The 16,000-nt window shown below is 35.9% G+C and overlaps 1 protein-coding gene across 1 annotated transcript in view; it reads right to left on the reverse strand.

Annotated features, from left to right (window-relative positions):
- The window catches only part of LOC150110052 (formimidoyltransferase-cyclodeaminase-like), a 286,116-nt gene that overhangs the window by 130,070 nt on the left and 140,046 nt on the right, over window positions 1–16,000 (reverse strand). Inside the window, exon 7 of the mRNA XM_090390935.1 lies at window positions 5,539–5,688. Coding sequence (XP_090247061.1) covers window positions 5,539–5,688 — 150 coding nt within the window. The remainder of the gene's footprint in view (window positions 1–5,538; window positions 5,689–16,000) is intronic.

Raw genomic sequence — 16,000 nt, forward strand, 5'->3', positions numbered from 1 at the left:
AAGCCGTGTGAATTCAAGAATAAGTATGATAGCTGGTGTGTGTAGTATGTGGCCTCCCTCGATGAGTCTCTGACTCCCTGGATGTCTTTCTTAATAATAATAATAATAATTTGCATTCAAATTCAATAAGCACATCGGCAAGACATAAACTTACATAAACTCCAAACATTTAAAACCCCTATACACCTTCAATGGGGTGGGGGGGTGAGAAGAACAATCACTTACAACTTTAATGTGTTATTTCTTTTTACTGATGTTACACAGAACACAATACATTAGAGCTCCTTTCCAAAATATTCCCTTCCACTGATATTTGTAAACTTTAGTTACTGCCTTAAATTAGAATATTTCAGCTGAAATGCACCTGTCTTTAAACAAATCGAAGGTATAGCAATAGGCTCCTCACTTAACCCCCCCCCCATGCTAACATATACGGAATCTTATAAAATGGGCATTAAATTCAGTCACACTTCCCAATCAAAAATAGTATGGCTGATGTATGCCATGCAGAGAGTGCATTTGTCTGCATGGCCTACAGACTCTAAATTTTTAGTTCCTTTACCATATCCATCTCTGAATTAGTTTTACTGTTGAAGAGGATAATGAAAGGCTCTAGCCTTATTGAATGCCTTAGTTCCAAGGCATTTGTATGGGATTCCTCGTGTTCAAGTATCTTGTAAACCCACACCTGGGCAGATGATGCCTACATGCTACCTCACGTCTCCATCTTGCTCAAAAATTAAAGCAGGAATTTTCGAAATGTCAGCCTCCAGGGTAGAGCAAATTTAATCCTCAGAAAACCTGTAATGCATCTAGAGTTCTATTTATCATTTGAACAAAACAACAAAATACTAAACTCTTTAAAAGAGACTCTCCCTTTCCAAGCCTATATATACACCACATCTTACCCTACATTAAAGACACACAACAGAAAGACTGGGCAATTAAAACTGCCAGAATCCTCCCTTAGTGTCAGAACAGTATCTCTCATCAGTATTGGATATCCAGCATTTCAGACAGATATTATGGATTACCTTGGTAAGAAGAAAAGAACAAAGTATATTCAGTATGGGCAACCTAAAACTGGACCAACACAACATCTCTTGAAAGAAGACCATTTCATCAAGGGGAAAAAAGCCAAGCTACTACACAGATCCCAGCTTAAATTATACTGTTCCTAGAAGTGGCTTATGTTCCATAGAATCCAGTGAACTATAGCATAACTTGATGGTACAATCTTTCACGAACTTTGGCACACTGCCCTATCCTACCATCAGCAGCTAACATAGAAAATCATTGCCAAGAGTACCACTGCGACTCTAAATATATGTGACTGTTCTTGTTCTCAAGGTCAGTTTATTCTTAGTGTGTCTTTAAAGTGCCTTTGATAATGGTAGCCTGAGCTAGTGAAACAATACCATGTAATAATTTAGTTGGGAAATTATTTTCATTTCAGTTGTAAATAATTTAGTTGGGAAATTAATTTCATTTACTGAAATAAACACTACACACAGTGTTTATTCCAGAAACTTCAACACGAATCACTGAGAGTTCAAGTAAGATTTATGTAAGCATACTCATAAGAAAAACTAAGGAAAACTTGGAGAAGAATAAGCTGGATTCAGACAAAATAGACATCATCAAGATCTAAGTTTTGTAGATCAGGAAAAGGCATGTGAAAAGTGTCGAGGAAAGATGCTAAAAATGGTATATGTGGTTATACAGAGCCACATACACAGTCTAATATCAGCAGTTTCACTGAGGAAGGTATAGGAAATGGTTTCATAATAAAATCATGTGTAGGACATGAATGCATACTATCTCCACTCTGATTTGCCATCTATATGGATCACATTACAAAGGAAAATTGGGTCTCATATCAAAGCTGGAGATATTCATCTCTGCTCTTTACTTTATACAGATGTTATATTCTTACATTAACCCAGTAGGGTTAATATAAGAATATAACAAGTCTGCAGGCTTCCTAAATTAAACAAAACAATTGAAATAACAAGTTTGATATAATCAGTAAAAAAATTAAGATTATGAAAATAAGCAGGAACACTGAAAAAATCCACTGCATCCTGAGTGGAAAACATGCAAAATAAAATATTTTAGCTATTTAGGTACTTTTTTAGTGAAGATGACAAATTAGAGGTCGCTTAAGGGTCAAAGCCAAATAACTGGGAGGAGACCTCCACATGGCTTTAAGAAATGCAAAGAACTGACTTGGACTTCTGACCTAGTGTCCAATCCTCACCTTCACATGGTGTGTCCCATTAGTAGGTATCCACCGGGGTATACGAACAAGGATGGGCTGGCAATCTGGGACTTAGCCGACCAAACTGTACTATTTATAGGTTTAAAACACAAATACGTATGATGGTATGACATGAGATTTCATGCCAGCTGAGACACTGCCCAGTTAAACATGTACCAGGGAACCAGGTTTTTATCAGGTGAACCAGAGTAAACATGCAAAGTCAGCAACTGGAACAAATTCTGACTTAAGTGATATGTGGACATAATTGGAATTACTAAGATAAAAAAAGACCTAAACAGGTGAGATCTTACTAACTAATAAGTATGGGATGTTCCATAGAATGGAACATCCCATACTTATTAGTTATAGATGTTCCACTTTGGGCAACAGTGATCAAGAAAATAGTAGCAATGGCATTCAACACCAAACATGAAGATGACTTTTTGAATGAAAGGCAATTTCAAGTATGTGGACAAACTTCAAAATGAGGAAATGCACAACAAAACTCATTTGTGCCTATGGTCTCATGGAAAGTTCTTTTAAGGAAGAGGTGCATGAATTTTTCAAGTCATTAGAGTAGATAGCTGGACAAAGAAAATGGAAAAGTCTTAGACTTTTTCATTTTCCATAAACAGAGTAGGAAATGAACTGCACTAGACATATAGGAATGTTTTGGGAAAATTTGGAGAAAAGGGAAAAGCTAATATAATAATGGTATTTGCTGAATTTTTGCTCAGGACATGGTAAACTTTATGTTTACCAACATAAAGAAGTGCACAAGTTCACATGGAGAGAAGACACGAGAAATAAGAACAGCCTCGTTGACATCATTGTTGATAGTGATATCTTTATGATGGTTCATGAAACTAGTGTACAGAGGATTTCAAATTGGAAGTGACCATTATTTACTGCTAAGTAGGATAAAAATGAATACCACATTGAAAAGAACAGTATGTAAGAAAGTTCAGCTGGGGAGTATAGTTGTCTGCAAGGATAGGAAAATAAGAACTCTATGGTTCAATATTGAAATCGAAATATGAAATGGCAGCAGGAATTGATGACATTCAACCAAAAATACTTAAATGTGGAGATATAAAAATTTTGTAGTGGCTACACAGGATAATTCAGAGGACCTAGTCCAAAAGATGAATTCCAGATGATTGGAGTAGAGATCTCATAGTTCCAACTATAAAAAAATGAATAGAATTGAATGAGAATCACAGAAGAATTTCTCTAATTAGTGTTGCAGGTAAGATTTATGCAAACATACTAAAAAAAAGGTTGAGAAAAATTGTGGAAGAAAAACAAGTTGGGTTCAAGCCAAATAGAGATTTTCAAGATCTGATGGCCAGATCAGATTTTCACTTTATGACAAACAGTTGACAAATCATGGGAATATGACAAAGTTTTGTAGATCTGGTAAAGGCATACAACAAGGTGGCCAAAGGAAAGCTTTTCAAAACACTAGTTATACTGGATAAATAGAACATTATACAGAGTAATACATAGTCTATATTTAAGTCAGCAGTTAGAATTGAAGGAAATACAGGAAGATAGTTTCATGTAAAATCAGGGATAAGACAAGAATGTAAATTATCTCCACTCTTATTTATCATCTATATGGATCATATTATGAAAGAAAGTGGCATTAGGTCTGATTTTAGAACTGGAGATATCAAATTAAATTTGATATTTCCAGGTTTTTTTGTTTGTTTTTTTGATAAATTTGATAAAAATGTACTACTAAACACATCTAGTGCAAATCTCCAGGATTCTCTAGATAAATTGAATAACAGCTGCATCAAATTTGGCATGAAAATTAGCAATAAAAAGACCAAAACTATGAAAATAGGCAGGAATATAGAAAACTTCAGCTGCATTCTGACTGCAGATTCCTATAGAACAACTAAAATATTTAAGCTATTTAGGCTCTGTTTTTAGTGAAGATTGCCATTTCCATTTTTTAAATAACTAACAGAATAACAAGGTATAGTGGGAAGTCAGCTGAATAAATTTATATGGAATCAGGAAGAAATTAGCCAAAACACAAAACTAGCAGTACACAAGACAGTGTTCAAATCAGTTTTAAGTTAAGGATCTGAGAGTTGGGTAAAAAATAAAGCACTTGATCTAAACTAGATTAGAGACCACAGATATGAGAGTTCTTGTAAAATTAGTGGCTGGAAAAGATGGTATCAATGGCAGAATCATATTACAAATGAAGACATGAAGAATGATCTTGATTTTGTCTACAGTCAAGAATAGATGAGCATGGCTAATCCAAAGTCTTATGGTTACTTAAACAGAATGCAAGAAGATAGGTTTGCAAAACAGGTTTTAATGTCAAGATGGCAATAAAATGACCCAGAGGAAGACAAAGGTCTAGGTGGATTGATTTAGCCAGAAGTGCATTAGAAGCATGAAATGTTAGCTATGGCAATATGGGAGTGCTAATATATAAGAGACTAATTAATTTGGAATAAAATGGCTGATAGGAGATTAACAACAATGTAAGCTTAATCATGTAGTGCTGTCATAGTAGATTGAAAAACCTTCAGGATGCATATCAGAAAATTTGATGACAAATTAAATATGGAAATGGACAATAGAATTAGCAAAGCCAGTATAATGAGAAGTCAGCTAAAGAAGTTTACATGGAGAACTAGCTGTATACGAGACAGTATCCAAACCATTTTAAATTATTGGTCTGTCACTGCTGAATCAGAGAGAAAAAAAAAAAAAAAGTTGATCAGAGTGGAAAAGACAGTTTCTGAGAAAAATTAGGGAGTGAACAGATGGCACTGATGGAAGTATTTTTTTTAAAAATGAAGATATTAGGAAGGAATGTGACGCTGTTTGTATTCAGGAATGTGTGAGGAGATCTAATCTTGGGTGAGATGGTTACTTTAACAGATTTTGAAGATCACATATTTCTGAAGCAGCTGCTTGATATCAGGAAGGTCAGAAAAAAGGAACCAGATGAAGAGCATGTGGGTTGATTCAGAAGTGCCTCTGAAGACAAATATAAGATAAAGCAATATTGAAGTGTAGAGAGATACATTTCATTTGAAGTGTAATTTTTGAACAGGAAGTTATAATGTACATCTTTAATAGCACTATCAGAGTATCTCATACACCTGTTGAGGGTACATATCAGATATTTGAGGATGACAAATATTTGATGATCACATACTTCCAAAATTATCAGACAGTGCATGAATCTCTGACAATAACTGTATAAAATATTCTGTTACAGTGATAAGAAATATACTTACCAAAAGTATTTTCTGATCATCTTCTAGAATAAAAAGATTTTCCTTTTGAATGTAATATTCGGCTGCCTGCAGCATGGCTCGTAATGGAATTAATCCTACAATCTGAGAACCTGTTACTGCTAACTTCAAGTCTTTAGAATCTTTACACACCTATTTTTAAATTAGACACTGTTATCTTTGCAATACCTGCTAACTCTATCTATTAGAATCAACACTTTAAAGAATAAATGTGGACATTTTGAGCAATTAGAAATAAGATGATTCAAGTATGTAAACTACATATGTATAAAAATCCAGCAAATTCTTTATCTGGTAATTTGCATTAGCCTATTATGATTACAAATTCTTGGTAAATAACACAATACAAATTAGCAATTCTCTACAATTAAATTGTGGAATGAATATTATTATTATAAGAGATGTCCAGGAAGTCAGATGCAGAGGGAGGATATATATTACTCACATCGTATCACACTGTCTATTGAATTCATTCATACTATCTGCACTCACAGCCTCCAAAGGTAAGCCATTCCAGTCACACACTGCTCTGACAGAAAAATGCTCTTGTCCATTCTGAGTGCATTCATTCTCAACTTCCATGGATACCCTCTCGTCCTCTTCCCATTCTCCATAAAATGAAAAATTTTACTATTCTGTATTAATCTTTCAAAAGTTTGTAAGTCTCTATGAAATCACCCTTCTTTCTCCTGTCTGCTAGCACCTGCAGTCCACAAATTCTCAATCTCTTCTCATAATCTACATTCCATAGTCCCAATATTTTTAACACTCTCGTTCATGCTTTCTCCACTGTATCCACATCACCTCAGAAATCAGATCTGTGCACAATAGCCCAGATAAGGTGTATCAAACCCTTATAAAGAGATCAAGTACTTTCTTAAATGTCAATGTTTGTTTCAACTTTCACAACTTGAAAAATTTTCAGATTCCTGCTCATATCTAATGCTTTACTTATGAAGACATCTGTGCCCATACTTAACTAAATGAACTATATTTAGTCTGAACTAAATGAACACAACCATCTTTTCATCCAAATTAACTCCATTACTGATCATATTTGTGTCATTGATATAGTTGCATAACTTAGCTCTTACACAGATTTGCACCATTCCTCCCATCATAATCTAGTTTCTCTAACTCCCTGTATTAGGTCTCATACTAATAAATAATTAAACATCTAATACCATCACACTAGATCAGCATGCAGAAAATGTTCTGAAAGAATTCCTGAATAGCAGAAAGATTTTAAATATTTCAAGAAAAAAAAAAGAATTATAAATATCATTTTAAAGACAAATAGCAAAACATGTACCTTTGAAACTTCTAAAAGCTTTAAAATTGACAAAAAGTATATAACACAAACTTTGCTATGGGAGTTTCTTGGCATTCCACTAAAATATGAAAATCTGCACCTAGGAATGTGCAGTTTCACTTTTATTAGTGCTTCTGTTAATTTTAGTAGTGTTTTTCTTGTTAGAGAGCAGTCAGAAATTGATGGCAAAATGTTTTCTTCCCAATGAAATTTCATGTTCATTTTATTTTTTTTATATGTGAACTCTCAAATAGTATAAAACATCTATACTAAATACACAAATTTGTATTTTAAAGTTTCAAACTTTAATTTATCTTTAATTTATAGTATAACCAAGTGGAAAAACCTTCCAACAACTATCCCTAATCTAGAGTATTTTAATAAGAAGGTGTGACATCTTTTGGCTACTCATATGTGAAAATATGACTTCGGCATTACTTCAACCTTGGTATCAGCTCTGGGTCACCAGTCTGTGGCGTTCCACGTCGCTCTCGCCTGGCACCACTGCAAACGGAGTCGGCGATGTTGCGATGTTAATGGGAGCACACGAAAGGGGTGCTGGGATTGTAATTCACCTCTGCAAGGTGTCAGGAAATGGTTCGTGGGCACACGGGAGTCCCCTACATCTGCCTGTATAGTGGACCGGGTCACCATGGGATCCCTCCGTGCTTGCCGAACAATCCGTCAATCCTCTCTAGCATTGGTCCTCCTGATCCGACCAGTGCCGCTCTGCCGTGTTGGAGTGCCGGAACGTGTCGACAGCTCCCAACACTGTTGGACAGTATGGTCAGAACGGTTCATGTGTATGCCTATACGGTGCACCGACCACCCTCCGGTTTTCAGGCCGATGATCATTCCTCTGTCAAAGTCCATAAGTTGCTTAAATCGACGTCACTGACGTCTACCCAGCATTATTGTCACTCTGTACTCTAGCTTGCGTCGGCCGGTGCTTTTTGCTTTAATCAGCTATTGACTACACGCCGGCTTTATAAGGCTGCTGATTCGTGCTTGCAGCACCACCACAGGGCGGACAAGCGCAATCGCACCAAACTTGAATCATTTGCATACCACCCTGCACTCTAGCTATTTGCTTAGTTTTGCCATTCTACCATGTTTTCTTCCAGGTGCGCTTTGTCCGTGTGTGTGTGTGTGTATACATACCCATAAGGATATGAGCTTTGTATTATGGGATACTAAGGCAAGTGATGTGAAGTCATTAACTTCCATATACGAGTTGCCCCAGTCCTGATTATATTTCAGGTGCAAACATATATAATTGTTTGCACCTGTATATAATTGATGTGAAGAGTTAGTCAACAAAAAGGTAGGAGAGTACTTATTGCTGAAAATGTATTATACAAGAGTTTATAAAACAAGGTAAAGAGTATGTACTACTGTGATAATGGGAAGTTGTCGAAATAGTACATATGGGAGGGAGAGATAAATAGTGCATACAATATTAACTAAAACTACATCACAAACCAATCCAAATAGTTTCCTTATCTAAAATATAAGCAATGAATATTTTCAAAATAAAAGAAAAAACTAAATGTATAATAAAAATAAGTTGTTTGTAATCTTGTCTTAATTGGCCAAGCCTCAGTATCCACTTTAAGATTGCTATATTTTTAATCTTAATTTAAATTCCTGAGACTTCAGAAACTTGTATTGCAATGGAAAGAGTTATGAAATCACAACCACATATCCTGAAAGAAATACTTATATGGTTTCTTCATTCCTTATTGGGATGGAATACAAACACCAATTAGAACTAATCTCTAAATTTATATATCAATTCATACAGGAAAGGTCACAAAACCTACATGCTTTGTGGTTGCCCATACACAACAGTGTACACGTGTGGGCAACCCTCAAACTGCAAGGCCTCAGGAAAAGTAATTAATGCTTCCCCCTCCCCCCCCAAAAAAAAATATATATATATTTACAAAAAAAGAATTTTTTTTATGAAAAAAAATCATAATTTTATTAAACAACTTAAAAACATTAAATACGTACAGTTATATACTCAACAAAGAATCACATAAAACAAAAAAAGAAAACAAAAAAAATAAAAATATTATTTTTAATTATTGCCTATTTCCTATTGCTTTTATTAAAAATAATTAAACACATATCACATTGGTTTTACACTGTCATCTGCACACAACGTCTAAACTGTATCGGTTGGCTGTTGCACAGTTCTTTGCAATCGCATACACTACACCGCATCGCTCGAGCACCGGTGCGCTACGATTGTATGTAATTGTACAACAGCCAACCGATACAGTTCCCAGAAAGTGGTTATTATTCGTAAACCGAATGCTGTTTTTATAATTAATTGATGTGAACATAAACTTGTTGAGACTTGTTTTATCAACTATTTGTGACAGCGCTACATGATACTTATACATGGTGTTATATCAGTTTGAAATAACCCTCGTCTTTTTATTTACATTTTCCAAGAACTGTATGAACACCCCCTGTATTTGCCAACGCCTTTTATCATTGCCGGTACTGGCAATGATAAAAGGACAAAGAATCAATATAAATTTAATTGAAATATTTCCCATATCAATACATCTCTGAAACATCAAAAATACTATTATCAAATTTTTTTTAGAAATTTGAAAGCGTGGGCCTTGGTCTGAGGCCCAAAAAACTAAAACTGACATCTGAGCCAACTCTGCCCTCAATATAACATCAAGCCACTTCTGCCCTCAACTTAATAACATCAAGCCACTTCATTTTTCATAAAAATAATCAGTTTAATTTAAAAATAGGAAATACTGCAATCTTCACAGGAGCATTATTACTATTCATTTTTGAAATTATGGATTCTAAAACCATGTTAAAATAACTCTTTTTATTATCCCGATGTTTCGATCTACATATCAAGATCATCATCATCTGGAGCATACATAAATATACAAGACAAGCTGCATTACATTTCAAACCGTAAGCTAGAGAAACAATGATTTGATCACATGCTACTCACTGGCATGACCTCTAGTGAAAAAATAAATAAAAATTAAAATTAAAAAAAAATTTTTTTTTTAAATAATAATCACATCAAGCTAGATTTAATTTATGATTACATGAATAAACATTCTTGCTTACAGATGGTCTTCCTTCCAGTAACAGTGATGTCATATTTCTATTATAACAATTGTTATTTTTGATTTAAAAAAAAAAAAAATTATTTATAAATTACAACATGAATAAACATTCTTTCTTATAGATTTTTTCTTTAACAGTGATGTCCTATTTTTTAGTCTTAAAGTTATTTTAGATTTAGGATCCTGTATTTTCTACAGTCCTGTTTAAAGTTGTTCTCAGGAAGGATTCATGAGACGAATATATGTATGTATTTTTAGTTTATGTATGGGATTTTTAGACCATCATTATTGTTTAGATTGGGGTGGTTGATAACGATCTCACAAGCTTCCTTAAATTTGCGTTCATACCATGTTTTGGTGTGATGTAGACAATTAGTGCTTTTCCAGCATGATCAGAAAGGCCAGCTTCACCATAATTATTATATTTCATGTGTCGTTTATGTTCTTTTTGTCTGATCGGAATTATGCGTCCTGTTTCTCCTATGTATGGTATGTTTGCAGGTGCAGTAAATACAGTATACTCCAGGGTGAACCAGCGAAGAGAATTGGTCTTTGGATGAGTTGAGTAAGATTTTTAATTTTGCAGGAGGTTTAAAGGTGGCTTTGAGGTTGTATTTTTGTAGTACTCTGTTTATTTTGTCTGATGTCCCTTTAATGTAGGGAATGGTTATAGTTTTACTGTAGTCTGGTTTGTCTTTGTAGAGAATTTTGTTAATAGTGTTTTGGCTGTATCAATTTTTTTTTGAAAAGTATTGCTGATCACTTTAAATTCGTTTTTCAGTGCCTATTCATTGGAGCAGATCTTCAGAGCCCTGTTTTTTAGGGTATTGATGCCATCTAGTTTTTGTGTTGGGTGGTGGTAGGATGATGTTTTCACGATCTGGTCTCATGGCTGCCAGACACTAGACACATATCTTAGCCACCTAAACAAGCAACACAAACGCATACAGTTCACAACTGAGATTGAAAAACATAACATACTGCCATTTCTAGATACACTTGTCACGCGTCTTCCCTCGGGCAATCTTTCCTTCACTGTATACCGGAAACCGACACATACCGACTAATATATACACATAAACTCCTACCACCACCCAAAACAAAAACTAGGTGTCATCAATACTCTAAAAAACAGGGTTCTGAAGATCTGCTCCAATGAACACGCACTGAAAAATGAATTTAAAGTGATCAGCAACACTTTTCAAAAAAATGGATACAGCCAAAACACTATTAACAAAATTCTCTACAAGACCTCAATAAAAAAAACAAAGACAAACCAAACTACAGTAAAATTATAACCATTCCCTACATTAAAGGGACATCAGACAAAATAAACAGAGTAATACAAAAATACAACCTCAAAGCCACCTTTAAACCTCCTGCAAAATTAAAAAGCTTACTCAACTCATCCAAAGACCCACTCCCTCTGCTGGCCCAACCTGGAGAATACCGTATTTACTGCACCTGCAACATACCATACATAGGAGAAACAAGATGCACAATTCCAATCAGACAAAAAGAACATAAACGACACATCAAATATAATAATTATGGTGAAGCTGGCCTTTCTGATCATGCCCTGAACACCTTACATAGAATTGACTGGAAAAGCACTAGTTGTCTATATCACACCAAAACATGGTGTGAACGCAAATTTAAGGAAGCTTGTGAGATCGTTATCAACCACCCCAATCTAAACAATAATGATGGTCTAAAAATCCCATACATATAGAAGGCATATATTAGTCCCACGAATCCTTCCTCTCTAAGAACAACTATAAACAGGACTGTAGAAAATCCAGGATCCTAAATCAAAAATAACTTTAATGCTAAAAAATAGGATATCACTGTTAAAGAAAAAATCTATAAAAAAGAATGTTTATTCATGTTGTAATTAATAATTTTATTTTTATTATTTTTTTTTTAAATCAAAAATAACAATTGTAATAATAGAAATAGGACATCACTGTTACTGGAAGGAAAATCATCTGTAAGCAAGAATGTTTATTCATGTAATCATAACTTAAAAAAATCATAAAATCTAGCTTGACTTAATTTATTCAGAGTGTGGTTAGATGATAATAAAGGAGTGAATGTGTGTGGAAAATGTAGGGAGAATGAGGAATTGAAGTGTATTTCGGATCGTGAGTGTGATATTTTTGTCAAACTTCAGAATGAAGAAAATAGGGATATGACAAGAAACAGCGAGGTTGTACCAGAGAATTGTGAGAGTGTGAATGATAGTATTAATGGTTTCTCAGAGAATAAAAAAGATGAGATAGATGTAATGAGTGAGATCGCGTTGTTGAATGGTGCTATACAAACGGCAAAACAGCAGCTAGAGCATATGAGCAAAAGTCGACCGAATGAACCAGCCAATAATAAAAAGTATGACAGGAAAAATAGGTGCATGAGTGTGAACACGAACAAAATGAAGGGCAGAGTGCTGTATGGAGACTCGTTAGTACGAGGTGTGTTAGTAGAGGATTTGACAAAATCGTACCAACCTGGAGCGACCATAAAGGATGTAACTGAGTCTATTAGAGAGCAAAAGGAAAGGGTGAAAGAAATGATTGTTGTGGAAGGTACGAATGATTTGAAAGGAAATAAAATGGAAATGATAGAAGACCTGAATGAATTGTTTGAGGTAGCAAAAGAAAAGAGTGAGAGAGTCAGAATGATTAGTCTTTTGCCACAGAATGACAGTGAAATGTTTAAAAGGAGGGCCATAATTGCGAATGACTTTATGCGTGGGTTATGTATGACGAGTGGTGTGGAATTTGTGGATGTGTGGAGTGAGTTCGATAGGCGAAAGGATCTATATAAAATGGATGGCCTGCATTTGAATGGTTACGGTGTAAGGAGACTTGAGAAAGTGTTGCTGAATGTAATGGATGTGCAAATTCAGGGAAACTAGATTTATTAAGGGAGGAGGGTAGATATACAGTCCTTAGGGAGGCAGTTGAATGTATGAATGAATATAATATGCCCGAGCGAATAAGGAAACAAATCAGAGTGGGATAATTAATATAAGGCATCAAGGTAGGGTTGGGGCTAATGGGGATCTTAAATTCATGTACACTAATGCTAGGAGTATTAGGAACAAGAAGGAAGAGTTTTTGGCCATGGTTGGCACTTCCAGACCACAGGTTATTGGTATTAGTGAATCATGGCTGACTGTAGATGATATAGCTAGTGGGATTGAATGTGATGGATATAGTGTGTTGAGGAATGACAGGGAGAATAAAATGGGGGAAGCAGTATTGTTGATGATAGCTGATGAGCTACAGCCAAGGAGAATAGAAGTTGAATTGCAGGATAGAGAAAAGAGCACATTTGAGGCCATTTGGTATGAGATTGTGGCTAGCAGAACTAAATATACAATTGGGTGCTGTTAGAGACCAGGTGATGGAAAAGATGGTGGTGACAGTATGCGCAAGCAAATAGAAGAAATGAGTGGAAGGAGGATAATTATTATGGGAGATTGTAACTATGGTCATATTGATTGGAGTGAGGAGAGGACACACGGGAGGAAGGAAATGGATTTTATGCGGTTATTAAGGGATAACTATCTGCGACAGCATGTAATGGAAAATACTAGGGGTCAGAGCTTAGGAGTTTGATTGGTTCAGTGCCATGGCATGCACAACTGAAAAGACTAAAAGTTGATAGTGCATGGGAGGCAGTTAAGAAGTGTTTGCATGAAGCAATGGCTGACTGTATACCTAGAGTCCGAATAATAAATCAAGTAGGAGTTAAATGGATGAATAACACCATTAAGCTTGAGCTGCAAAAAAAGAAACAACTATGGAGGGAATTTAAGGAGAAAGGTAACCGGCAGGCACATGAATGGTATAAAGCACAGGCCAGAAGGGAAATGAGTGTGGTAAGAAAAGCAAAAAAGGATTACAAAAGAACATTGGCCATGCAGGCTAAAGAGAATCTAAACAGTTTTTTAGATATGTAGCAAGTAAAAGGAAAAATGTACATGGCAGAATGATTTTAAAGAATGCCGATGGTAGGGAGGTAACTGAATCAGTTGATATAGTTGAGTTACTGAGTGAGCACTTTGCAAGTATATATCAACCAGGTGGTGACATTGCAGAAATGAATAAACCAGATTATACACGAATTGTGGTGAATGAAGAGGAGGCGAGTAGTCTATTGCATAACCTCAATGTCAATACATCCGTGGGATTGGATGGTATACCAGCTCGTGTCGTATGAGATGCAGCTGAAGAATTGTCAGTACCCTTGACCATTTTGTTTGAGTCTCGGGTCTGGGTTAGTCCCGAGGGAGTGGAAAGAGGGGAAAATAGTTCCACTGCATAAAGGTGGTTCCAAGACTGCTGTTGTAAATTACCGACCGATTAGCATATCAGGAATCATTGTCAAGGTCTTAGAGAAATTAGTCAAGAAAAGAATACAGGATTGGATAGATGAAAATGGGATATTGTATGGGGGACAACATGGTTTTGTGAAGGGTAGATCATGCCTCAGTAACTTGCTCACGTTTTATAACACAGTGACGGCTGAACTGGATAGGGGTAATGGGTTTACAGTGATACTACTGGACCTTGCCAAGGTCTTTGACAGGATACCACATGGAACCCTAATCAGTAAACTGGAGCAGATGGGGATAGATATAGGGTTGGTGAGATGGACAGGAGGGTGGTTGAAGGAGAGATACCAGAGAGTGGTTTATTCAGGAGTGGAGTCTAAAAGACAGCTTGTGACTAGTGGTGTGCCACAGGGGTCTGTTCTTGGACCACTGCTTTTCAATTTGTTCATCAATGATATAGGAAAGGATTTGAGAGGAAGTGTTCACTTGTTTGCTGATGATGCAAAGTTGGGTAGAGCAATTGTGAGTGCACAGGATGTCAAAATTTTACAGGATGATTTGGATAGTTTGGAGGACTGGGCTAGGAAAAATGGATGTCAATTTAATGTGGCAAAGTAAGGTTATGCACTTTGGGGTGAAAAGAATAGCAGCAGTAAATCGCATTGGTGGAACCGTACTCCAGGAGATTGATGAGGCCAGGGATTTGGGAGTGTTGGTGGATAGGGAATTGAAGTTTAGGGGGGCACATTGCAAAAGTGATTAAATCAGCTCATCAAATCACTTGGCTTCTGAAAAATACTTTAACATGCAGAGACAAACAAGTTGTTGTTCCTCTGTATCGAGCCTTGATAAGACCCCATCTGGACTACTGTGCCCAGTTATGGGCACCAGGGTTTCTTCGTGATGGGGAGGAAGTGGATATGGTCCAGAGACGAGTGATCAAGATGACAGAAGGTCTGTGGAATGAACCTTATGAGAATAGGTTGAAGATTTGTGGGTTGCAGAGATTGGATAATAGGCAAAGGAGGGGTGATATGATTGAGACATTCAAATTACTGAAAGGTTTCTATAAGATTGATCCAGAAGATATTTTTGAAAATATGACTGGTGGTGGGAGAACTAGGGGCCATGCATGGAAGCTGGGCAAGAGCGTGGTTGACAAGGGTGTTAGAGCTAGGTTTTTTACTTGGAGAGTGGTGAATGAGTGGAATAAGCTTCCAGAGTCTGTTGTTGGTGCTACGACCGTGAATGAGTTCAAAGCAAGGTATGATAGATACTGTGTCAATGTCGAATTGTTGTTCTTGACATGATGTTAGGGCCTCCCTCAATGAGTCTGTCAACTCCTTGGAGTTGCCCGGAACAATAATAATAATTGATGTAATTTTTTTTTTTTCCACTAGTGGTCATGTCAGTGAGTAGCATGTGATCAAATTATTGTTTCTCTAGCTTACGGTTTGAAATGTAACGCAGCTTGTCTTGTATATTTATGTATGCTCCAGATGATGATCTTGATATGAAGATCGAAACTTCGGGATAATAAAAAGAGTTATTTTAACACAGTTGTAGAATCCATAATTTCAAAAATGAATGCTGATCACTGTGTAACACTAAAAGAAAGGAGCATTATTACTAACTTGACACAGAGCAAACTATTATTATACAGCTATCTTCATG

Source organism: Typopeltis vanoorti, chromosome 1 (genome assembly GCF_054136105.1).
Source record: "Typopeltis vanoorti isolate ZY-2024b chromosome 1, IOZ_Tvanoo_1.0, whole genome shotgun sequence".
NCBI lineage: Eukaryota > Metazoa > Arthropoda > Arachnida > Uropygi > Thelyphonidae > Typopeltis > Typopeltis vanoorti.